Source organism: Strongylocentrotus purpuratus, unplaced genomic scaffold (assembly GCF_000002235.5).
Source record: "Strongylocentrotus purpuratus isolate Spur 01 unplaced genomic scaffold, Spur_5.0 spur5_scaffold_12, whole genome shotgun sequence".
Classification (NCBI taxonomy): domain Eukaryota; kingdom Metazoa; phylum Echinodermata; class Echinoidea; order Camarodonta; family Strongylocentrotidae; genus Strongylocentrotus; species Strongylocentrotus purpuratus.
The window spans coordinates 16,547,552-16,574,582 of record NW_022145597.1 but is presented as its reverse complement, the minus strand read 5'-3'; the positions used below and the strand labels follow the sequence as shown (position 1 = coordinate 16,574,582).

General features: G+C 38.8%; 1 protein-coding gene and 1 long non-coding RNA gene across 2 annotated transcripts; one reads left to right on the top strand and one right to left on the bottom strand.

Moving 5' to 3' along the window:
• Window positions 1-248: 248 nt before the first annotated feature.
• Window positions 249-20,390, bottom strand: LOC763378. Its single transcript, XM_030981947.1, has 17 exons — window positions 20,315-20,390; window positions 19,264-19,417; window positions 18,557-18,757; window positions 18,092-18,255; window positions 16,418-16,583; window positions 15,808-16,032; window positions 14,962-15,061; window positions 14,042-14,287; window positions 12,999-13,130; window positions 10,947-11,194; window positions 6,153-10,328; window positions 5,597-5,731; window positions 4,153-4,377; window positions 3,034-3,379; window positions 2,473-2,676; window positions 1,865-1,964; window positions 249-518 (listed from the first exon to the last, which is right to left on the bottom strand). Exons 2-17 carry the CDS (start codon window positions 19,384-19,386, stop codon window positions 356-358), a joined length of 6,954 nt encoding a protein of 2,317 aa, XP_030837807.1. The 5' UTR covers window positions 19,387-19,417; window positions 20,315-20,390; the 3' UTR covers window positions 249-355.
• A 75-nt stretch (window positions 20,391-20,465) lies between these two features.
• On the top strand, window positions 20,466-21,473 carry LOC115922655. The gene is made up of 3 exons (XR_004063533.1): window positions 20,466-20,573; window positions 21,101-21,172; window positions 21,431-21,473. It is a non-coding gene; the product is annotated as an uncharacterized LOC115922655 (long non-coding RNA).
• The last annotated feature ends 5,558 nt before the right edge of the window (window positions 21,474-27,031 follow it).

The following is a 27,031-nucleotide window of genomic DNA, read 5'->3' as shown; positions in this document are numbered from 1 at the left end:
TTTCTAGCGTCACTGTAAGGGTATCAATTGTGATGAAGCATGTATCTAATATTTCTGAAAACTGAGGGTGAGCACGACATTGCATCCACTTGCTCAATATTTCATTAACCTATCTAAAGGCGAGTACAAATGATGCTTAAAGCCTGTCTGTACTAGTTTGGCCAGGAGGGATTAGACCACCCAGCGTGGTCACTGACGGGTGGTTATCTCATCGACTCTGCTCTCAATTAACATAAGAAAAAGAGGATCATGGGGACCAACAGGCACCGGTTAGGCATTGTTTTCTATATAGAGGGAGCAAGTAGCCACACGTAGTGCAGTGGGGCTTTAAATTAGCCCATCTCTCTCTGCTGTTTCATTTGTCCTTCTTTGTTTTCTCTAGGGAAGACGTCCGCTTCATTCGCTTGGCCTGTAGTTTCTGCTCAAACTCTTTCTTCTTCTGCCTATTGGCTGCGTAGGAATCTTGCCGATCCTTCTCTGTCTTCTGTTTCTTGACCTCTTCCAGTTGACTGTAAAGCCTGCAAACAAAGTTAAAAAGATATACCTGAATTCCTTCATTGTTTACAAGTTCCTTTTCCACTATACAACCTTAGACACACAGTGAATCTTGAATATAATGACCACTCAATGAGAGTGCATTTGGTGCTTTTTAGAAGTACCACTGTAGCTCATCTTTTGAACATAGTGTATCAGAATGGAACCTGTAACATACACAGCAAAATATTTTTAGGGTAATTGGCACCCTTTAAAAAGAAGGTCGAGTTCTGGAAAGAAGTGAAAAATAATTTGTTAGCATTATTGTTATTATGCGAGTGTGGAAGAACATCAGATAAAACTTGTTCCCTGAAAAGCATAGCTTTTAAATGCGTTCATATTCTAAATATGGCTTGTAACAACATAAAAATCTGGACGGATTTTTATGCCACATGTTCGTATAACCCTATATACATCTTTTTGTGTACAGTACTAATTGTAAATTTACCAAGACTGGACCAAATTTCGTTTTATTTTGGTGATTCCAGAACCTTGCAGTACACACCAATACTTAAAGCTAGACGTTCAAACTTTTCTGATCGATTCCACACCGTTTTTTTCACAGTACAAATGCATGACCAGAACTCAACTTTATCTTTAAGCAAAATTTGTGCATTTTTAGGACCTACAATTTGCGGTCTGAAAAAGAACTCAACTATCCCTTTAACTACATGTACATGTATCAATAGGCAAGTTCAAGTCACTTGATCTTGATTTGTGCCATATATAAACCCAAGTATAATGAAAAGTTGAAATTTAACCCAATAGGTATCATCATGCTTGATACTGTACCTCTGATCTAGTAGTGGGCTCTAACGGGCAACTCAACATACAGTCTCAACAAAAAGATGTATTGCCCATTATGTGACAAAACATGGGGCGGTCGTTTAGAAACCATTTTTTTTTTTTTTACCCTTTCTTGGACTGATATTTCTGAGTTTTGAACGCTACATTTTTTTCTCTAAAAAATGGTAAAAATTTTTTAAAAAATTAAAAACCGAACATAGATTTCAAGATTTTTGGGTTGGTCGCAAAGTGCAATACAACGTTTTTTTTTCTAGGCCTAATGGGTGAACAAGTCTCACAGCAAACCTGTGGTCCCATCAAGAAATACCCCTCTAGTCTCTTGGAGAGTCTTCAGGTGACGGAAATGTAAGATAATAACTTTACCATATCAAGGGATTGATGGGAAATACAGAGCATTACATAAGGCCTGTTGGTCATAAAACTAAAGTCTAATCCTTGTGATTGACAACACATGTTATTGAGTAAATACCCGAATGGTGTAAAATACCCAATTGAGAGCCCACTACTATGCGTCTTTAAATACCTGAGACTTCTTTCTTTCATCTCTTTCTGCCCTGCATTTCTGTCCGTTCGGGTTTTCAGTGTTGAGCTCAAACCACTGGTGGTGTCTGCGGAGAACTGGCCTATATACAAGGGAGGCAAATTGAAATGAGAATGAGGATTTTTAATACACTCCATAATCCATTCCAGATAAAATTGGGATCATTATTTTTACCATTTTTTATTCAACACAACAATTTCTTTACAAAAATATTACTTCAAAGAAAACACAAGACTGAATTGTATCAGCAAACGTGAATATGGGGTATAGAGAAAGAGTTTCATGGACTCATTACCACACATATTCAGGTTTTCAAAAGCAAAACTTTTTCTACTTTATTACAAATTAGTTTTAACCAAGCTATATATAACCAAACAGAAAAATGAGTGTAGTACATTTTGCATCAAACCAGGCATTTGACAAATATCACTAAAATATGCCATCTTGAACATTAATTGTAAATGTTATTGGACACTGAAAAAATAACACTAGGCCTTTATAACTAAACATGATAATTCAACATAACATAAAAGGCAACAGGCTATGAGTACTGTGTACCTGTATATAAAAAGTTTTAAAATATTTCATACCAGTTTTGCTTCCCGATGCTTTCTTCACTGCAGCTTGCTTCGTCTGACCCTTCACCTTCGACCTCTTCCAATCCTGGATTGTCTTGGCAAAGACCGTGGATTCCTGGCTTCTGGTCTCAGCGTGCTCCTTGACCTCTCTCTTGCGAGATTCCGAGGCTTGGATGAAAGCGGTCTTGCGCTGCTGGAAGGCTTCTTGGAGCGATACTGTGCAAACACAGGAAAACCAGGCATATCATTATTATCATTATCATCAACATGACCCCCATCATAATCATAATCACTATTATTATAATCATTTTTATTTTTGACATCACCATCATCACATACCCATCATCATCCTCACAATTACCATCATCATCAAAATTACCACTATCATTATTATCGTTTCCATGATCATCATCGTCATCATACCAAATCATTGTTGTCATCTTCACAATCTAGATTTCACCAATCAACATCATCATTATCATCATCACCATCTACATCATTATCATCATCAGTGTTGCTATCATCATCAGATTTAGAGTGAGCTTTTTTGTAAATTAATTGTAAGAGGTATACCTGGCCCACCACCAGCGGCTCGATCAGGGTCCTTGACCTGACCTTCTGACCTGGTGACCCCTGTTTTTGACGTACGGCTGCCGTCTAGAGGGTCTTTCTCCTGCTGACTGGTAATCGTTGTCTGGGGGACGACTTTCACGTGACCTACAGATTGGGTTACTCTGAGACGAGTGGTGCTGGTGAGACTTTGAGTGACCCTGAGTTGACCTTCTGACCTGGTGACCCTGGAAAATGACTGAGGGCTGGCTTCCAGAAGCTCATTCTCATGATGCTGGAAGGATAGCAGAGACATGGAGGCACTGCCTTGTGAGGACTGTGATATATCCAGCGTTGAGGGTTCCTGTTGCTGCTCAATGAAAGAACAAAGCGATAGCATACATCAAAATGATTTCAGGGCTGGTCACATAATAACGCTAACAATAGCATCGATCTATAACAATAAACTTTGTCTAAGTACAATTACTGGATATCTAGATTGCTCACTGATTTAAACTGAGGAACCTTAAGTCCGTCTTACCATTAAGTTTTTCTTGGACCCAATTTTATCCTTGTGATCATTACCGTTATCGCTGTCATCAAATTATTGTATCATGTTCCTCCTTCTTCTCTTTCTCTTCTTTTTCTTCCTCTTCCTCCTACCCCTACCCCACACCCCCCCCCCCCCCCTCTTTCTCTCTCTCTCTCTCTTTTTCTTCTTCTTCTTCTTCTTCTTCTTCTTTTCTTCTTCTTCTTCTTCTTCTTCTTCTTCTTCTTCTTCTTCTTCTTCTTCTTCTTCTTCTTCTTCTTCTTCTTCTTCTTCTTCTTCTCTTCTTCTTCTTCTTCTTCTTCTTCTTCTTCTTCTTCTTCTTCTTCTTCTTCTTCTTCTTCTTCCTCCTCCTCCTCCTCCTCCTCCTCCTCCTCCTCCTCCTCCTTCCTCCTTCCTCCTCCTCCTCCTCCTCCTCCTCCTCCTCCTCCTCCTCCCCTCTCTCTCTCTCTCTCTCTCTCCTCAATCTCCTCCTCCTCCTTCTTCTTCTCCTCTTTACCATTACCAACAGTCTATCACTATCTCCAGTATCAGCCTCAATGCTATCTTCTCTGTCTCATCACATTCAAACACAAACACCATCCACATCCCTTTACCTCATGGGGGCCCACGCCCGCTGGAGCCGGTACCCCTGGAGCCTGGAGGGTGGAGTCAGCGGTGGTGTTAAAGGACGAAGCAAAGGTGAGATCTGGCTCCTCCAGGATCCCTGTCTCCATCTCGAGGTCTCCCAGAGATGGGAAGGTCCGGTCTTCAGGGTGAGATGTTCCAGCTAGGGCCAGATGCTGCTGCACCAGTTCTTTACCACTGGGGTCCATGGTTGACTGAATGAAAATAAAAATAATGATGGTGATGATTGCGACTATTCATTTTTTTATTTTATTGAAATGTATTTAATCACGATAACAAGAATCAGATATACATTGTAGATACAAAATCTGTTTTACATCATGGTCCTGACTATGAAATGATGATGGTGATGATGACTACAGTGATGATGTTCACCATCGTGATGATCATGATAACATTGATCATGATCATCATGATAATAATAACTCAAAATATAAGGAACTTAAAACAGATCTATAGATATTTTAGAGAAAGAAAGATTTAAATGGTGAAATTGAATCAAACCTTTCACACGCAACCCTTTTTCCATAAATATGTTGTTGATTGTTAAAACCCCAGTGTTCTACCAAACATTTCAAATATGAACAAAATAATTGATGTGAAAGAAAACTTGGCCAATTATCCGTGTAAGGACTTGACACTGACACAGGTCTGGTACTCACAAACCTTCAATGACGAATAACTTCAATTCTGACCCAAATTTTAAATGTAAACAGAAGCTCAGTGCAAACAGATAAATTCCAATCTAGACCAAAAATTGAGAAATGTAAAGCCCCAGTCCCATATAAAGCCGGACCAGCACGGACGAGCACGGACCACTCCGGACCATCCCGGACCATGGTCTGGGGTGATCCGGGATGGTCCGGGATGTTTTGTTCAAAAAAGTGTGATGCTTTTAAGCTACAGTCCCATATACGTCCCGGACAGTCCCGGACCATCCCGGACTCCATCCGGGGTGATCCGGGATTCGGTCCGTGTTGACACCGTGTTGGCACCGGGGTGGTCCTGGATGGTCCTGGATGGTCCTGGGCGGTCAATAACTCACTCCCGGACTGCCACGGATCAACACGGACCGCCCCGGCGCCACTACGGATGACCCCGGACCCAGCACGGTGGCTACACGGATCACCCCGGATCAAACTATTGTCCCGGACCGTCCCGGACCACCCCGGCAGTTTTTGACCGTCAAAAACATCCGGGGTCGACTCCCGGACCGCCCAGGACCATCCAGGACCATCCAGGACCACCCCGGTGCCAACACGGTGTCAACACGGACCGAATCCCGGATCACCCCGGATGGGGTTTGGGATGGTCCGGGACGGTCCGGGACGTATATGGGACTGTAGCTTTAGTGAAGAGCAACAAAAAATGTTAGATAGTACTGATACCGAATTGCACAGGGAACTCAAATACCTCAAGTGATGTCATTTCTCTCCCTTTGACTGGTGACCTCATCTCAGAGACTGATCCATCTTGTGACATACTGTATCCACTCAGTGAGACGTCTGAGAAAAGGGGCATTGTTATTGTACCTCTCTGCCTACCATGCTAGGTTGTAAAATTAGATTTTTAAAAAATAAAGGATTTTAAATTTTAAAGTTCAGAACTACATGTAAATGTAAAAAAATAAATAATAGTATTCATCAATTTAATGATTGTAGCGTATTTAGGACCTAACTATTACCTTCTTTATATACAGGTACAGTTTATAGAATGCATAGAACTACCCAAATTAATACCTACTAACATTTTTAAAAAGGAAAATAAATGTCATATTACGATTGGTCACCACAACAGAAAGTTCAAGAGAGTTGAGGAAATACCAAAACTTTAAAAAGGCAATGGTGATGATGATGATGAAAGAGAAGAAGGATAAAGACCAATATTGATGCTGGTGGTGACAGTAAATTGATTATGTAACACTTTAACTAGTCTTCTGATCCATGAATGTAATTTAATTCTAGCTCACCTGCAAAGAAGCCAGCATATCCCTAATGTACTCTTCCTGTGAAGCGGCAATTTCTATGTCTTGATCCCCAAAGAACCCCTGTCTAGAACCTCCTGCTGCAAGATCTTTGGCTTTGTATGGTCTCTGGAAGGGGATTGGTGGTTCAGGTTGTCTTTGACCAGGTGAGGTGGACGTACGAGATTCCTCTGAATGCTGTTCAGGTAAAACTCTACCAAACTGACCATGGAATTCTGTGATTCCCTGCTCCATTCTGTCTCTTTGGGTGTCTGTGCTGAGGAAATGAAACTGTTCTTGCTGCTGAGATGACTTTGGAACAAACAGAGGTGAGTCATCTTCATCAGTTACTCGACCTGACAATGCTCCTCCCACTGCTGCTCCTATGACGGTGCTGAGTTTAGAGCTACTGGTCGGTGTGGACTCCTCCTGTGATGGTGTCCTAGGAGCGTAACCATTGTTCTGGCCATTGGAACTGGAGCTGGAATCCAGATTCAGGCCAGCAGCTAAATGCTTCTGCATCCGCATCGCTCCAAGTTGTTCTCTGTGGGCATTGGTGTGAGTACCAGTGCCATCTTTTGCATCATAAGAATGATCATGCATGGAATCTTGAGTTGCCATGGTAGTATTCTCTGTCTCCATCATAGGAAAGAAGTCCTCGGCCTCATCACCTGCCGGAACTGGTTGACGCAGAGGATCCCTTCCACCTCTCTCCACTCCATCACTACTACTTGACGTTACTGAATCATCAGATGATTTCAACAAGTCCTTCCATCTCATGCTCTCTCCAGCTGGTTCCCCTCTATGCACGCCTAATGATCCTACATTTATATCTGCACCATATGATCCAAATGATTCCCCTATCACGGACCTTCCTTGACCATCAGTATGCCGACTGAAATAATCAACAGCACTGACGTTTACAACACTTTCATCCTCCAGCGTGTGTTCTGAGAGAGTAGAAGCTGCTACACTCATATCTCTTGCTTGCAGATCTGATATCAAACGAGGTGTCCTCATTTCTTGAGTACTGTAGAGTTCAGCTTCTAGACTTGCCACAGTGGGCTGTGAGATCTGAATGACAGATCCAGCATTACCTCTACCGCCGTGTGGAGTCTGCATTCCTGGTAGTGTACCTTGTGACCACTCAGTATCACTTCTGTCCATGTCCATCCTCTGAATTCCCTGAAACCTTCCCTGAACCCCAGCTGTTGCTGGACCACCAAACGTGGGCAATCTCTCTCCAAGGTTACCTTCAGTTCCAGACAGAAAATGGAGTGGGGCTGCTGTTTCATCTGCTCTGGATATTCTGGACGACTCCATCACGTTCCGAGGAGTTGCACCCACTCCGTACAGGTGCATCCTCTCATCAGCGGACGTCTCCATCTCCAGGATGGTGCTCAATTCGTGAGGCCCCATGTTTTCTGGGAGCATGGCGACCTGTTGAAGATTGGCAGGTGGAGGACGTCTTGATCTCATAAAGTGCGAACCTGGGGCAGGATGCGATGGCATAGTCATAGGCAAGAATGTTGAAACTGGAGGTTGGTCATACTGGATAGGATCCCGATCATCCAGGTCAGGTGATGCAGCCTGAACTACGTCATCATCGCGATGGTAACTGCCGCCACCATCTCCTTCAGGCCGCAGTGTATACGGACTTGCGTAGGTGTCCGAGTGCGCAAGAGTGGATGATAAATGAGGCTCTGGCATTGAGGAACCATCTAGAATTTGGGAAAGTGAAAGAGGATTCTGTAAATGAGGAAGCAGATCTTCTGGTCTGAATACATGACCTTGGAGAAGTTCTGTGTAGACTCCCTTTGGGCCTCTGCTAGCACCACTCAGTTCACTGGTGCCTTGCGAACTGTGATAGGAGATTCCTGTAGATTGCTCACTTAAAGCAGTTTGACCATGCAATGATCCCGGAAGCTGATAAGGTCCAGACCTGGTATCAGGCCCTTCTGATCCGCTTAATGTGCCACTTTTAAAAGTTGGCCTCCACTCTCCAGACTTGGACTGTGTGAACTCATTAGAACTTCCAAATGAGCCCTGCGTTCCAACTTGCAGGTTTATGGCCCTAAGTTCCGCCATCAGATCAGCAGGCCTAAACACCTGTCCTTGGAGTCTACCACCTGCTAACCTAGCATGCTGTAGGCTGGTTGATGCTGTTGAGTCCATATCAAGAGTACCTTCACTCAAACCTGAAGAGTGCAAATGTCCAGAGTGGGAATACCCTCCATCAAATGATCGAGTTCCTTGTTCAGCTGAATCCAATCCTCTAAGAGACTGCTCTTGAATGAGACCCGAAGAAGAAGATGATACGTTATCCGGAAGTGAGCCATCGGAGTCCGTGAAGAGATTTTGAAGGTGCGGGAGCAGTTCATGAGGTTTTAACACACCCATCATCATGTTACCAAGCTCCTGGGTGCCTCCCGATGCTCTTGAAGAAGACTGATGGCTAACGTCAGACTCATCTTCTTGTTCTAAACCCATGCTCTGTGATGCTTGGAGGTGATGTATGAAATCTTGAGGCTTGAAGACCTGGCCCTGCAGCATTCTCCTCATATCCATCTGCTGACTTAAAGACCTTCCAAAGTCCATGCCAGAGGATGACTGATACTGTCCTGTGCTGGGCTGCATGCCAGGGGAGTGAGATCCAACACCGCTCCCTCGAAGAATGCCTTGTGGAATGGATGGGGAATGCTCCGGAGGTGGTCCTTTGGAGGAAGGGCTAACCTTGGCTGCTTTCTTCCTTTCCTGGTACTTTCTTTGCTGTTGTTCAATCTGATCCGCAAGTTCTTTCTGCTTCTGTATAAGTCTCAGCTGCTGAGCGTTCTGTCTCTCTTCAAGGACCCTCTTCTCCTCCAACAACTGCTGATGACGAATTGTCAGTGCCTTTTCAGCTTCAGTCTCTCTTCCACTGTCCTCTGCGTGGCCAACGGTGTCCTGTAGATAAGAAACACCATTATCACCAATGTCACTTTTTCTCTCAAGGCTCAGATTCACACTTCCTTCTGCAGAGGTCTGAGAAACAGCTTCCTCAGCCATTGGTGCAAAACGAGAGTCTCTTGTATCTTGGTCATGAAAGAAGCCTAGTCTCCTCTTTGAAGGAGAAACCCTTGAGCTTCCCATAGGTTCAAGTGTTTCTTCATATCCAACGTGATGACGGTTCCCTGTATATCCTATAGCTTCCTCTGAACTTGCGGATGGAGATATGTCAGCAGTTAGAGTCTGCTGCCCTCTACTATTTCCTGGTTCAAACGTGACTCCTCTATCATATGTGCTCTCTTCACCCTCTCTATAATAGCTTCTTTCACCTTGGAATTCTCCAACTACAGGTGCCAAACTTCCTGTAAACTGTTGGGTTGATGGCCATTCTGTTCTGTCCATTTCACCTTGCATTGTGTATGGCACATAATCGGGAAGTTTAACATCTGGATAATTTGTCATCAGTCTATCCCTGCGCTCCTGCAGCTTCGTCTGTGCATGAAGCAGCGAGTCTTGGCTCTGTTTCTGCCTGTCCAGTAGTCTCTGTTGGTATTCTCTTGCTCTCTGGAGCCAATCTACAGCAGATTCTTCATCTAATGTCTGTTGCATTGTACCTGGAACATCGTGAACCACTTCATCCAATAGTTGAAGATCGATGACCTGATCAGAACCAATGTCACTGTCAGAGGGTGTACTCTGAACTCCTATTCTCTTCTCCACAACTGTTGGTTTGCGCTGCATGAGAAGCAAGCCATCTGTGTCATCTCCTGGACGAGGCTGGCCATCAGGACCCCTTCCTGTGACATTATCCAACCGAGGATACTCTAGTGGTCTATGTATCTGTGGCTCATACTGTGGCCGATCCAACACTCTCTGAGTTTGTGCAGAGTCCATTCTCCTGGAATTTGTACCTGCCAGATCTCCCACAGGTACACCACTCTGCAACATTTTTCCTGGTGAGGCGCCAGGAGTAGGATATCCAGATGTTCCAGGTACAAGATTGGCATCCGCTACCCCGGGTCTTCTCTCACTCGTGAATTCACCCTTTCGATATTGCTCAGGTGGGATCGATGGCCACTGAGACTGGGCAATGGTGTCCCAAGGCACATGGACAGTCTGCTTCAGATCACCAAGTCTCTTCTGTTGCTCCTCTCCAATGGCTCTGATATCTTCCTGTGTCCTTGCTTGCTGAGCAAGCTGTTTAAGAATGAAATCAGAAAGAAAGACAATTCAATGGCGACATTTAAAAGAAAGCAAATAACGAAAGTGAAAACAAAAGAGTATCCTCTCGTCCCCTGAAAGTTTTCTTCTCCAAAGTAATCTTTGTTTCGATAGTATCTACCATACTTGTTCTATCCTTTACAAGAATAAATTGTTATTAGCCGCACAGAGTAGGCATGCTTGTGAAGTGCTTTTAATAGTCATTTGGATTTATGTGTTGACTAAATTTCTCTACTGTCCACTGCTACAATTTACATGTACCTTGACCCAAGAAATTTCATCTGAGAATAAATGCTGGCAAGATTGCTAGAAGGAAGCCATCCCAATTCATGATAATATTTACCAAACAAGTCTCTCTAACATGAAGGTTGTTGTACACCCCTCTAAGACACAATAGCACAATACACTTCTTCATTATCTTACCTGTTCACCCCTAAGCCTGGCGGCATATTCCATTGGGTGTAGGAGGGTAGATCCTGCTTCAGAAATCTATACCAATTCATGACAACATTTACCAAACAAGTCTCTCCAACATGAAGGTGCTGTACACCCCTCTAAGACACAATAGCACAATACACTTCTTCATTATCTCACCTGTTCACCCCTAAGCCTGGCGGCATATTCCATTGGGTGTAGGAGGGTAGATCCTGCTTCGGAAGACACTTCGGACAGTGTCCCTGTCTCAAGGGATCTTGGCACGCCGCTGGTGGTGGTGCTACTGGTCTCCCCGCTTTCAATGGGATGCTCTGATAGCTCAGAGGGTGTGGTCAAGGTCTGGGTGGGTGTGGTTTCTATGGAAACGTGACTCTCACTTTCTTCAGACTCTGGGTAGGTAGCGATTTCTAATTTTTGTGAAAATTAAATGGAACTGACATTTAATTTCATCATAATCAAGTGGGATAGGGTGAAGGGTATTTTTAAAGAAATAATTTAAAACATTTTGAAGTATCCATAGATCATCAAGTTAAAGTGCAATGCATATTTTGTATAACAGATTTGGGAGTTGCGACATTTCAGTAGTCACTTTTAGTTGGCTTTAATCAGTGATGAAGTCCAAATAATAGGGTGCCAGTACCAGGAGAAAAAATGTTGGTTACATTCATTAAGCAGAGCCTCTATTGAAATCCTGAGCTGGTCTTGGTTTCATCAATATTGTTGATCACATAAATATACACGAGGTGGAAGGGGTAATCAAAGAGAGAAAGAAAAATATATATATATAACCTATTAAAGGGACTATGTCCCATTTGCAGGCCAAAAAAATGAAAAAGTTAAATTCCAACTGCATTTGAAAGATAATACTAATTTAGAACTTCCCTAAAAAAGGTGGGGCTTGAAAATGTCTTCAAGTGGGAAAATAACGACTATTAGTTGTCAAATAGACTTTAGGGCTGTAGAGCCCAAAAGTAATAGTCTTGATTTTCAGACAAGTTGTACCGAATGGTCATACGTTTTATGCTGTGCAAAGTTTCAATCAGTTTAATCTTGGCCATCACAAGAAGTGGGTTATTGATGTAGACAAATACTCATGTACCCTTTACAACTCTTTTCATGTATGTTATAACCAAAGAAGAAAAAAGCCAGTCAGTCACTCAATAGTGTCTGACAGTGAAGTCTAGCAAGAAAACGGTTTTCCTTGCATAATTTGAATATGAGGACACTGCTAACATTTAAATTTCACAGATAGGACATACATGACATATTCATAATTGAGGTTGGCTGCAAAAGGGACATAGTACCTTTAAAGGTACTATGTCCCTTTTGCATCTCAAATTCTGTAGAACTTTGCAGGAATTATGAACATGTCATTTAAACAGTAGCAGTGTCCAAATATTCAAATTATGCAAGGAAACTCGTTTACTTGCTAGACTTCACTGTCAGACACTATCGAGTGACTGACTGGCTTTTTTTTGTTTTGTTAATAACATACATAAAATGAGCTGTAAAGGGTACATGAGCATTTGTCTACATCAATAACACACTTCTTGTGATGGCCAAAATTAAACTGATTGAATCTCTGCGCAGCATAAAACGTATGACCATTCGGTACAATAGTCTCAAAATCAAGACTATTACTTATTGGCTCTATAGCTCCTAAGTCGATTTGACAACTAATAGTCGTTATTTTCTCACTTTAAGACATTTTCAAGCCCCACCTTTTTTAGGGAACTTTTAAATTAGTATTATCTTTCAAATGCCGTTGGAATTTAACCTTTTCATTTTTTGGGCCTGTAAATGGGACATAGTACCTTTAACGTGTAGATTCCTAAAAATCTAAGGCATGCCTTTACAATACATGTAGTCTGTTTTGTTGCTTAAATCATACCTGCCAACATTTGAAAATAAGAATTAGGAAAGCGAATACAAATTCGCTGCTCGATCATGCAGCCATTCAATGCACATAATACGTGAACTCTCAAACTGCGGCACATGATAGAAGAAGCTTAAGTTGGCTTTAGCACCAAATTTAAAATAAAATTTAAAAAAATCAAAATTTTGAAAAATCAGAATATTCAAAATTTTCAGGTCCTAAAAATCCAGAAAATCAGAAAATTCTGGATTATTTGTAAGGGTTGGCAGGTATGCTTCAAGTTCATGTTTACATTCTTGAATTATTTTTCAATAAGTCTTTTACAAGTGATTTACCTTCCTCCTGAGCATGTGATTCTGGTATGACCCTGGGTTGACCTGAGGCCACTGGAGTTTGAGCTTTGGTTTGCTGTTTCTTCCAATCATCCTGCTGTCCTCTTACCCTACCCATCAATCTTTTCAGCATCTCTGTAAAAATGTGATGAAATTTAAAAAAATGAAAGCAGACTCTGAATTAAAGATTCAAGATGGGCTCATTCAGTTCTTCATTGCCCAAGTATATAACAAACATTTACAAATCCCATTTAACCTTCATGTATAGGTGCATGTAGCATTTTACACATACTCAAATTTTTATAGACCATTTTTTTCTGATTGAATACTACCGGTACATCTTTCCTTTTCCATATTTTGAGGTGAAAACAGAGATGGTCCATTATACAAGTGTCAAACTTTTTCATCTTTAGATTATTTTTATCATTAAGTATATAAATAAATACAAAAAATGTCAATGAAAAACTAATTTCTCAGTTTCTCGGCATGATTTAATTTAAATGAATTTCATGTTTTTCATTTCATTATAGAATTACAATAATTTGATATGTTGGCACCTGATACTCCATATCAAAGCAGAGGACTGAATAAGGCCATATTTAACCCTACAAGGGACAGTGCAACCTACCCCCTCTGGCTGAGAGATCATCAAAGTAACTCGGCATATCAGGGGGTAAATTTGGTCCTCTTGACAGAATACAAGCCCAGGGGGAGGGGGGGGGTGTTTCACAAAGATCCTAAGTCAAACTTATATCTAAGTTGGATTTAACATTTATGGAAAGCTGTTAGCGTTCATAAAAATATTTTGTAAAAGTTTTTTTAAAGGCATAAAATGTTGATTCAAATCATTCATATTTTCTATTATCATGGGAGATTTCACTTTCTTGATGTGGAATTTATGAAAAGTCTAAAATACTTGAATTTTTGCTTTTTAATATATTTCATTACAAGGCTACGAATGGCTCTCCATAATGTTTAAGTCCAACTTAGAGTTCTTTGTGATTAAACACTCCCCAGTATATACAAACATTTATCCCATTACCAACCTGCTCTGGCAGATACGGTTTTCTGCTGTGCCGTCCCATCATCAGTCCTCGGTCCCTGCGTGGCCTCGGCACTCATAGTCGGGTACTTGGTAAAGCCCTGGTTCTCTCGAGTAAGACCTGGTCTCTCTAAGGTGACCTCTTGGTCCTCATCCTCCCCGTTCCTGGTGGTGTCAGCCGTCAGGTCCAGGTCCGTGTCCTGGCCCGGGACCTTGGGTTCTAGGGCTAGTGTGATGTCCCCAGCATAGTCTGGGGATCAAATCGAGTAGGTAAGGTAAAAGCACCAATACATTACCAGTACAACATGATTTGGAATAACCTCATACATCAAACAGACTTTTATGCAGATCTATTGTTTACATAGAGTGAAGCATAGATCAGATGTGGACACTGTTTTATAAAAACTTGTTATCAATAACAACAGCCACAGATCTTTGACAAATCTACTAACAGCCAATCAAATGCATGGATTTCAGTAGCTTATAACTTGTTATTGATTTTAAAAAATTATGAAACAAATCCCTAAAAAACAATATAGCCTTTTAAGTATACATGTATGTATTTTGTTTTCATCTTGATTATCCAAAATTGGGGATTGGGGAAATGGCCCTGAACCAAGTCATTTAGCAATGCTATGTGAATTTATTCTTACTTTTGTTGCCTCTATTTATTTTGTACTTATTTATTTTTTATTTCTTACTAGCACAGTGGCAAATATAGTCACAAAAATACATACTAATGGTGCCTGCACAGGTGAAGGAGGAATTTATATCAAGATTGATCCATCAATAATGTACATAATAATTTTACTAGATACATGTAGATTGAGCAATATAAGTGCTTCATAAGTATTATTATCATTACTTGCATTATCGACTATTATTAAGATGAATCACAACTTTTAATTTATGCTCCAAACTAACCTGTATGTTTCATGTACATGTCTTCAAATGCTTCTTCTAACTGGTGCTGCTTCTCTGCCTTGTCTTCTAATCGCTTGTGAGGGGGTTGGAAGACCTGGCGCTGAAAGGAAAAGCAAGAGGGAGGAATTTAAGAGAATTAAAGCCCCACTGCACTACTTATAGCTACTTGCACCCTCTATATAGCAAACAATGTCTAATCAGTGACCATTGGTCCCCCATGGTCCCCTTTTTCTTATGTTAATTGAGAGCTGATTTGATGAGATACCCACCTGTCAGTGACCATGCAGTAAGCTCTAATCCTTCCTGGCCAAACTAGTGCATAGGGGCTTTAACCCCAGCCCTAAGCCTTACTTTAAACTGAACTGCAACCCTAAAGTTAACCTAAATTGCAATGTCAATCCTAACCCTAAATCTCTAATGAAATAAAGCTGAGAGTATATTTCACCACAGCTATGGGTTCGGGTTGGACTTATGATGAATTTCAGGTTGGGTTTTGAGTTAGGATTTAGGATAAGCATTCGGTCCAGAGTTCAAATTATGAATTCATGATGTGTGGGGCATCGCTGCAGAGCACTTATCAAGTGGGTTAAGCTTAGGCTGGTGAATCTTAAATTAGGTTTTGAGTTAGGATAAGTATTTTGTTCAGAACTTAAATTGGTAAGCCATCAATCCTCATTACCAGGTCCCTCGGAGAGGACCTAAAGCCGTTGGTCTTCTGATTGATTGCTTACTAAAAAGCATTTATACTTTCTTAGCAGTCGAGTAAAATAATCACCACTATCTATCTATCTACCTATCTATGAATTCATTACAGAACCTTGTGTCATTGACAAAAAAATTACTCACTGGAATATCAGCCACCACCGCTTGCCTCTTCCTCCTATCTGCATTCTGGAGATCGCTCAGGTCCAGAAGAAGCCTCTCGTAATCTTGTTTGAGAAGCTCCTTGCCCTTGGCATGCTTGTGCCTCAGGACGGCCTTCTCCTGCCTCTCTCTCAGCTCCGCCTGGAGCCTCTCCGTCTCTCCTCTCAATCTCTCATCCTCCTCCTTCCCTGCTTGCCTGGCATCATCCTGAAGGAACAACAATTACATTTCATTTCATTTTGATTTGTTCATTTCACACAAAATACACCACTTAATGAATACATTTGTAATAAACAAATCTTAACAGTAATGTATATATTTGAGAAAAACAAAAATTGGATTATAAATTTAACTGCATTTATATTTTGAGGAAATGGAGAGGTCCACTAAAAAGCAGAGCTCTTAAGGACCCCTCAGATAATAATGAGTTTGAAAAGAATATGGAATACATAATCAATCAAAGAAGAATAGCGGCCAACAGAGACAACATGATGGTTATAAAAGAATTGTTCAATTCAGAAGAGAAGTGGATGTAACTGAATTGAATTGACAAGGTTTTTTTTTTCTGAAAAATATATGACCCAAAACTCACCTGTTCATGGGGTTCAGCCCTCTCTACATACTCTCCAGGGATATGATAATGAGTTGTGGAGAACCCTTCCACACGTGTCACCATAACGGGAGGTTTCTGAAGGTCAAGGTCGGCCAGAGGATCCCTCTTTGGTGGTGGTAGGTTGGCGATGTGGGAGGCTCTTACTCTGCGAAGCAATTTGAAATATGAGGTTTATACATGTGCTCCAGTGAAAAATTGCTATAGGGGCAATTCTGTACACGAACAGTTTTCTAACACTATTGGGGTGTTGCAAGAAAGTTGCGATAGACTGCAAGTTGCGAAATTTGTAACTGATATTTGCAATCGATTGCAGCTCAACTTTTTTGCAATGCCCCACTAGTCTCCTAAATTTCATAGGATTTTGTTAGGATTAAAGTGTTAAAAATTAAATTAAGTCAACTAGATCTAGCTTTTATTTTCCCCCGCTCTCTCTCCCTCTCTTACTAATGGGGCATTGCAAGAAAGTCGAGTTGGGATCAATTGCAAATTTGCAAATAATCGCAAGACTTACGCTTGACTCTGGGGATTTGCAATTGATTGCAACTTTCTTGCAACGCCCCTTAAGTTTGCATCTAACCCTAACCGAACACAGTAAGGCCCCCATTGAAACTCATACTTAAACCCTACATCTTTGACTGCAAACGTCCCAGACCAAGTGCTGTAGCACAAGTCAGAGCATCAATGTGACAACTTAACCCCTAGATACTCAGATACTAGATACTGGTGGGATGGAGCAGGGAAACAGTTTTTGTACAAAATATATAATGCCTCAGCCCTCATGCCTGGGTGCCTAATATGAATTTCTTTCGATTAAGTATCTTTTAAATCCAAGTTTGCTAAGTTATTCCATGATCGAATATAAAACAGTATAGTAGTTTCGTTTTTGTTTTGGGTAAAAAATGAACAATGTAAAGCAATGCAATATAAAGGAAGATATTTCAAAGGGAGCCACACTTTCAGTAAATGGTTTGTACATGTATTAAGGCTGTGCATAACTGTGTAATGAGGAACTCGAGTACACTCCTAGGCTTACTGGAATGCCATGTTTTTGTATTTATTTTTTATTTTTTTGTTGCCACCACCATACTACCGAAGAAGTATCCCAGGTCCGTCTCCAAAAACTCACGCGAGTTTACTTCAATTTGCAGTTGAAGGCGTCGATTTAATAATAATAATAATAGTAAACAATCCAATTTTTAAAACCAAAGATGACAGAATAATCCATTTTCTTCAGAGTCCAAACAGAAATCCGGACATTTGGTCCGAGTTTCTGAGTGGTGATTTGACAGTGATTGAGCTGAGAAACATTTTTACCCGTGCTCTCCCTGGCACGGGTAAGCGTCGGCCTGGACAGTGCCAGGTAGGGGCAAAACAACAACAAAACAAAAAAATGGAGGCCGATTATTCGAGTATGAAAAATCGTACACGAGTAGTTGTCAACAGTGCAAGTACTTGAGTATTTGACTACTCATCGCAGCCTTAGTTTGTAAAACCTAGCTTTCGTATACAATGTTTATCAACTAATATGAACAAATACATTAGCACAAATGTCAAATATTTCTTATTCATGCGAAAAGATATCCCATGGTAACCCAGTTGAGGATTCAAGGGGTAACAATGCCCCACTTTTCGTTTGATATCTAGCGTTCTTACTTTTCAACCTCGAGTGCATTCTTTCTTGATATAATATGAGCATTTTCTTTCTGCCAACTCTCATTCCTCGCTGCACTTTCTTTCAAGATGGCCGCCTGATGACGCTGTTTTGCTGCCCTCGTATTCCTCAGGGCAGCAGCTGCTCTCTCCTCATCCAATGGTTTCTGCAATAACAAATAATTACAAAAATAATAACAATAACAATAATAACAACAACAAAAATAATATAATAATAATAATGTCTTCTATACCAAGAGAAGCCTCGTCAGTATTTATACTATTCTCCCTGAGGCCCCTGCAATCATATGATGAAAATGAAGATCATAATACTGTATACAGTATATATATATATCAAGGTACATGAAAAAAAAAAAATGACCAGCAAAGGAATAATTTAAGTATTTTGGCATAATAAAGGCCAAAAGGAAATAATTGAATGGATATTTCCATTGAGTGAAATTCTACCTGATTCTTTGCCTCTCTGTGGCCATCTCCGACCTTGGACAGGCACTGCTTATAGATCTCCTTCAGGGCTTCTTGTTTCTCTTTCTGCACAGCCTTCCATTCCTCTTCCAATTTGACAGATAGTGCTGTGACCTCTGCCTCCTTCTTTGCCTTGGTCCTGACGAGGAGTTGCTTGGCAAAAAGCCTGTCCTGTTCACGAACCTGATGAGCAAACAGTTCACAGGTCAGTGCTAAATCAACAGTTTTTGTGCTTCAGCCTTCAGGTACCTTAACCTTTCAACATATTGGATGTTTCCACCAAGATCACTAACTTTGGTGTCTAATTAAACAAAGAATTATATAAACTTGCTGTTTTTCTTTTGTTCTTTGATGTGTTTCTTTCTTTCTTTTTGTGTGGCCTGTTTCATAAAAACATAACAAACATGGTTGTAGGTCTATACACAAGAAAACAATATAGTTGAATATAAATTTAAGCTTTTATAGAGGAGAGATATCTAATATGTTTACTGATTGTTTATTCAAACTTTTAGCTGCTATCTGAATATTCAATTGGTTTTACTTTTTTTCGTAGGCCAAGAGCAAAACTTCTTATTGGTAACGTTACTCATACTATAAGAATGAGTTGGTGTTTTAATTAGTGGATTAGCAAAACAAACATTTAATTGTTGATTAGGAAGACAAACAAAATTAAAATTTCTTTACAATACCTGCTTTAATCTCAGTTTCCGTCTTCTGTCTCTCTCCTCTTTCAAAACAGCTGCTTCTTCATTTGGGCTCAATCTGAAACTCCCTCTGTTGGTCAAGCTTCCTTGCCGGACACTTCCAGACATGGTTCAGTTTGAGATGAAACCAACTCATGAGCTAATTTTGAACAGAATAGATTAGTACAAAGTAGAAAATGTTACAGGTAAATAATTTCAAGTCAACAATACCTGTTTGATGAAAAAGCCTTGGGCATTTGTTATACTCTTAGGTTTTTATTTCATATTTAATGGCCAGCCAAGCTCTCCAGCTGCCTCAATTTTTAAGGAATAAAGCCAAGGTTTAATTAAGCAAATGCAGTGAGGAATATACTCTATTTCATTTTTAATGTTAGAGCATGTTCTACTTCTACTCTTATGGTAATACTCATCAACGCCTGTTCAGCATCTAGATAGATGATACTGTTCGCTAGATTTGACTGCCTAGTCTACAATCAAATAATGGCTTGAAGTTTCATGCAGCAATTATATTATTAATTATAATTAAGGCCGCACTTAAATTCGAAGCCGCTCGAGCAGGTCAGTCAATGAGATGAGCGCGTAAACTCGTTGTAGATCTAAGTTAGACCCTACTGTTCAATGCGCAAAGTTTTGGCAAAGGCCAAAGGCAAAACTTATGACTTTGTCTTTTTTTTATAACATGAGCTTGTAAATATTTGTAAATTAACTGTATTAATGTAAATAGCACTCGAATGGACGTAAATTGCGGTTCACACATAAAGTTTGCAAGAATCTTAATCAGAAGAGGAAGAAGTTCTTCGTGCATGCTAGATCTAGGGTCTATTCTAATTAATCCAATCAATCACGACAACAAACATCAATTTGAACACATGGGACCGAACGACGACTTTTTAGTTCCATATCAAAATGTTACACCTATATTATACTTATTCGTTTCTCATATATAAACACATCGATTATCTAGGGCATCTATACATCGGTTTTCTTTAGTTTAATTTGAACTTCAAAAATGTAATACTTAGGACTAAATACTTACAAATGTGACTTGTTTTGAAAATGTTTTCCCTTTAAAACTTGCGCTACCAACGGATTTATTCGCTGACCTTCTCTTGCACAGATAGCTGTACATAAAACTTACTCAACATGTGTGCATCAGCGAAACATAGAGACGTACGTACTGTACGCGTACACTGTGTGCACAAGAGAAAATACACCACGACGCGAAGCCACGTATCACAGCCTGACATAATCTCACCTGTAGAAATATATATATTTTGCCATTTTTTCAACGAAAAGTAAGTTATGATTGTAAGTCGCTTTTTATTAATACAATTATCTACGAAAAAAATTGTTCATTTTTTTGTTTTGTAAATGTTTACCCGTAATTCAGTGATATTCAAATTAAATCGTCGCGTCGTAAGGACTTGTCTTTATGTCGAGACGGAAATTGATGTCCATGAGACGCCGCAGCGGACGGCGTGGCTTTGTAGAGGATGCTGGTGTAGACTGTATGTAGCTGTATTGTAGCTGTAATATGATATTGATATCAATATCATCAGGGCTGTCAACTTTGGGGAACTGCTTCGAGGGAGATCGTATGCAATTCTTTTTGGCTCAACGGGGGGGGGGGGGGGGGGGGGGGGGGGGGGGGGGTTGAAAAAAAACTTGCTCACTACCCCCCCCCCCTCCCCACGGGGGGGGGGGGGTTGAAAAAAAACTTGCTCACTACCCCCCCCCCCCCCCCCCCCCCCCCCCCCCCCCCCCCCCCCCCCCTCCCCCTTGTCTGATTGACTGAAATTCTAAATTATCTTTTCTTTCTCAGGTCAGGGTTCAACTTAAATAAGGACAAAGCAGAAGATATCAAGTGCCCTGCCTCTATCGCTAGCTATCCTAGGTAAAGTATAGAATCTTAGAGTGACTAGATCTAGTCACTACTTTTACTAACTAAGACTCTAACTCTTAGTGAACTTATTAAATAGAAATTTAGAATAAGTCTCTTTATTTTTGTTAGCATGTTCAGACTAATTAAGGCCAAGAAATAACATTTATTCCAGACATTTTGGGGAGAAAGGATGATACAGAACAATGTTCTGTTCAAATATATAGCTTTACAATAATTTGGATTTCATTTTTATTCTACTCTCTTACGCAGAAACAAATCATTTTTCTTGTTTGAACATCCATCATGAGGCAACTTAAAGGCAAAGCGCAGAAAGAAACGAGGAAGGAGAAGCGCTCCAGAAAACAAGAGAACTTGGACAATAAGAGAAACGTATTGTACGTTGTGCTTCCAACCTTTGCTCTCATCGCCTGTGCCATTGTCTTCTATGTGTACTACAAATCAAGACCGAAGATTGCCTTTGATTAATAGAAATTCCTAATGATTTAATAAGAGATTTATATTTCTTTAAATAATATTCTATTTCAGAGATGCATGGGTTGAATAATTGTGTACATGTAAGATGGTGAGATTAAAATAAAACACTGTTTTAGTATGACTGCATGTTAATCCACTTTAAAATGCAGTTAACTTTTTACTGGTAAACAGATATATTGTTCCATATGTCTCAACCACTATATGTGGTTTTATGGAAAATTAGGTGGATGCCAGCAACTTTGAACATTTTGAAGGTTATTTTATTTTAATTTACTTGTAGTTGAATATCTATGGAGCACTTCTACATTTGTTTTAAATGCATAAAACATATAGATATTGTAGAGTGGTATGTTATTCCTAGGATCTTTATTTCTTCTTCTTCTACATTTGATTTAAAAGCATAAAACATATCATAGATGGAATGGCAAGTTATTCCTTGGATTTTCATTGTTTCTTCAAACTTTAAATTTCTTTTTTGTTTTCCTTGAAGTCAATTCTTTGTTCATGGTTCTAGTATTCTTACCCTTTCAGGCACTAAGACAAATTCCACATTGCCTGAGAATATTCATGAAGATTTAGTTCTTCTTTTTGTTTCCATGTAATTAAATCACACCAAAATATCCCAAATTATTATGTAGTTTTATTTATTTATAGTCTAAAACATGAGTTTAAAAGGGATGATTTTATTAACACCAAAATATCCTAAATTATTATGTAGTTTTACTTATTTATAGTCTAATACATGAGTTTAAAAGGGATGATTTTATTAACTGGTCAATATAGTGACAAATTCAGTAACCTTTTTCTAAATACAGATTATGGTATTGTTTTATATCAATTTGTAGTAGGTAAATAAGGTAATTAACTACTGTAAGCAAAGTCAATTGTTTTACATACCGGTACATGTATTGATTAAAAGAAAATTCTCTTAAAAAGTACAGGGACCGGTATGTTGTTTATGTGCAATATTTGTTGAAGGAATAAAATTTAGTGAAACCTGTTTCAGAGGTCATGCCTACAGTATAATAAAAATTAAGACATCTTTTATTCCCAATGGACAGTGATTTATACCTGGAATTTATATTAAATATAAATGAAACCTAACCTGTTTAGTTTAATTGTTTAAATGTGGGGATACGTCAAAACACATTCCATTGGGCATACATTGATGTTTCCTACTTAAGGTGTGTAGAATTTAAGTTTACATGTAGACCTACAGTGCACACATGTGCAATTTTCTCAAAATTTTATTGATATGATTTGAGTCGATAAGAAGATGAGATTTAGTAATTATATTTTCTCATCAGCTCCTTGTAGATTTGCTAAAGACCTTGCGTCTATTCTTATGTATCCATATTTTTGTTGTTGGTGGTGGTGTATTTTTTTCTTTCAATTTTAAATTGCTCACCGCTCCTGTGTATTTGTTAATAGTTTGTTAATACATATATTTTTCACTGACCTGTTAAAAGGATCCAGTTTCACTTACGCTATAAAGGCATTGTGTATTATAGCACTATGGCCTGTTGACCCTTGACCACAATGGGTAATTTGTTTTAACAGAATTCATTCAAATCTCACTCTTATGTAGTTTGTTTATCATCTTCATGCATTTCAATCCAAGTCTTTACATTTATGCCTGTTTTTTAAGTTGCATGTATTGAAATAATACTTGTTGGAAGATATTGTTAGTTAACGTCTTATCTTTTAGTTGATGTATTCCATTCGTTTACAAACAATGCCCATGCACTATGTGTATGAAGTTTACTTATATCAATTTTTGTCTTTGCTCATTAGAAGTTTGGAACTCATTATGACAGAATTTAATTGTACATACAAATAAAGTTGAATTGAATAAAAATTAAAAATAAGAGTTAACCAATGCAAATGAGTATTATTTTCCAGTAAATTATTATAGGAGTACAATTACTTTTAGGCAATGTTGCAAACATGAGTAGAGCATAAATCAACACCATGTAGGATACACAACCATGAGAACTGTGTGATTATATAGGTATAAGTCTTTATTGCAAATTTACAAAAACATTTACACAGAATACAAAGCAAATTTGCAAATGTAAATTCACATATTATACATATTTACAATAGAAATTGTCAATGTTTGTACTATACCCAACTGTCAACCTGTTACTCACTGATATAATAATATCATTAACTATAAACTCTGGGGGGGGGGGGTGTTACACAAAGATCCTAAGTCGAACTGAATGCTTAGATTAACTTAAACATTACAGCAAAAATTCAAGTGTTCTAGTCTTTTTATAAATTCCACATCAAATCTCCTTGATAATAGAAAATATGAATGATCAATATTTTATGCCTATTAAAGTAACCTTTTGAAAATATTTTCAAAGATGCTATCGGCTTTCCATAAATGTTAAGTCCAATTTAGAGATAAGTTCAACTTAGGATCTTTGTGGAAACACCCCCCTGCAAATGCCATAAGAGGAGATAATTCACTTGCAATGCCAAACGCAAGAAGGTCATGCATTAAAGTATTGTCAGCTAACAGATTAAGATGCAGAAATAGATCATTAAAAAACTTACTCGTCAGGGTTCTATGAAACCGTCATACATACATACATCCTATTGAATCGGCTACAGGTGTTAAAGTTTACACACATTTCAATGGGACATCGGCGAACTCAAAGATATGACAGTTTTATAAAACAATGCCCTGTATGACATATCAAATCTTTACTACCGTATCCTCTGAATACAAGTATAAATCCTGTTGCTCTACATTTTTCTGGCATTCCTGGTATAATTTTAGTGAAATGAATGTGAAAAATACATGGGTCAGGTGTCAAAATGAATGCACATGGGAAAAAAAAGAGTGTCGTTTATAGTCACAGGTTCAAGTCAGGCATTTTGCAAACTTCAGGAAATGGGACCACGTAGCAATCATCGCCAGAGCATGTGCCATAACATCGATCAAAGTTGATCAGCAAGAATACAAAGCAGCATTAACTAGTACTTACAAAAACACAGAAAGTGAATACGGTATATAATGTATACCGAGAACTATAAAAGCACCATATGACAGATAATTTCAAACATAGCCTGAAAATGACTGTCACTCATTTCATTTGTGACTATTTTTTGTCTAATCATAATATATAAATAAATAATGAGGGAAGATCCTTTTACACCCTTGTGTATTTAGTAGAAGTACATGAGATATATTCCTCAAATATTAATACAGTACTACAGATTCAGATATCGCTGTGGAAGTTCATACAGTACATTACCGCTTTGTTCTTGCTCGACATATTTCAGTACACATTACTCAGTATAACATATTAACACTTATACAGAGCTGCCAACCTCCAGAACAGAAAATCAGTAATCACAAGGCTCAAAATCAGTAATTTGGGGTATAAATCAGTAATTTCTTATGCGGCGCTATGAATCTAAAAAAACGACACGCCAACACTGCGCGGACGCATGAATATCTGAAATTTTTGGTGATTTTACTCACACAAAGATGTTAAGTATTGAATTTCAGGTCATCACAACACAGTTTATCATGAAAAATGGCTCCTATTCACAGCACTCGCTACGATAAATCATATTTAATTCATTAAAAAAAAAAATTAAAAAAAAAAAAAAAAAAAAAAAAAACTTTTTTTTTTAATTTTTTTTTAAATCCGTAATTTGAGACAACATTCCGTAATGGTCGTTAATTTCCGTACCAATTACGGAAAATCCGTACTAGTTGGCAGCTCTGCTTATACATGTACAATACTTCTTATGTATAGAGTATCAAATTCAAATTCATTACAGTACTGATTTACAATAGGCTGGTCTACTGACAAAGATCCAAATTTTTAAGCATACTTTTTAGATGGGTTGATCTTGACAACCTTTAAGCTTGCCAGAGGATTGCACGACATCACAACAAGTAATGTATGCAGACTGGATTCCAAATATTGTAGTTCATTCATTAATAGGTTAATACTTAATGGTATAACTCATCACTAGGTCCACAGGAAAGAAATAAGAGACAAAATTGTTTCTAAACAAACAAACGGCAAAACTGCATTCTTCAACATAAGGACAGTGTATGAAGTATGTATGTGTATTTTCATTTTTTAAAAGCAAATGCAGAGATCATGAGATGGTTCAACAAATTTAATCCCCAATCATCTGTCATCGGCTCTAATCCAAGGTTTTACCCCCTACACACTTCCTACCGTACCCCACATTTAATCCCCATGGGGAACATACGCTCTTAAAGTATTACAGAGTTGTATGAAAAAAGCAATTTCAACTCGAAATGATGCACTAATAAGTATAACATTGAGTGTTAACAAACTGTATATGGATGAATTTTATAGCATATTGCTAAAGAGAGAGGACTGTACATTTTTTGGCAAGAAATAATGGCAGTCATCCATTAACAAGAATCATTCAACCCTAAAAGTGAACAAAATATTTGCAGACGTAATTTACGCCTTTAAGTGCATTAAATATTTAAATAAAGTTTACTTGCCAGCAACTGATTCAGATCAAGTTAATGCCTGAAACTGTGAATACTGTACAGTATCAATTAAATAAGTCAACCATAAGAAAACATATGTTCTAAAACATAAGACAATGTAAATTGATAGTATTGTTGATTGATGTTATTGAAAGAATACATTGAACAGATTATTTGCATGAATTTCCAGGGCAGTCTCATAAAGTTGACATTGATCTGAGTTGATTAAACTCAATTTTGATAAGAATTTCAACTCTGAGCACGGGAGATAGGTAAATGAACATGTATCTTTGCAACTGATTAAAGGACTAACGACTGAGTATGATTAACTGTAACTTTATATTTCACCCTCTGGTATCTGTTTTCTTTTCTTTCTTTCTTAAATATTTGCTCTTTTTGAAATAAAAAAAGGCAAGAATATTAGTGAATACTGTGGTACTCAAGATGAACGTCAAATAAGGACGGTTGCTGTATAGTTGGAATGTTGCTTTAACTGAGTTGAAAACTGAATAATAAAACTAAGGCAGAATATTTTTTTTTAATTACAACTTCGCTTTGCCATGGAGCAAACTTGTCATGAACAGTATCAAATTTTAAATGCCCACAAGTCAAAACCCTTTCACCAAACATTCAATAAAAGTAGACAAAACTCTATTCATCCGTGTCCACTTTGATCATCATCACATCTTCAGGCCATGCAAACATGAATACATACTGGAAACCGTTCCTTCACGGCATCAGCTCCTGCTCTGTGCAATTCTCTACCGACAAACTGTCATTAATTCAAAACTGTCTCTGACTGAATACATGTCTTATCACACAAAAAAGGTGAAATGAATACAAAATTACAAATGCAGCTTTCATTATATCATAAC

Bases quoted from the DNA above. Each gene is read 5' to 3' on its own strand.
- LOC763378 (XM_030981947.1), bottom strand. From the start codon at position 19,386: ATGTCTGGAAGTGTCCGGCAAGGAAGCTTGACCAACAGAGGGAGTTTC. The intron at 18,256-18,556 runs GTAGAATTTCAC...TTGTTATTGCAG, and splicing joins ACAGAGAGGCAAAGAATCAG to AAACCATTGGATGAGGAGAG. The intron at 2,677-3,033 runs GTATACCTCTTA...GTGTTTGCACAG, and splicing joins AGCCGCTGGTGGTGGGCCAG to TATCGCTCCAAGAAGCCTTC.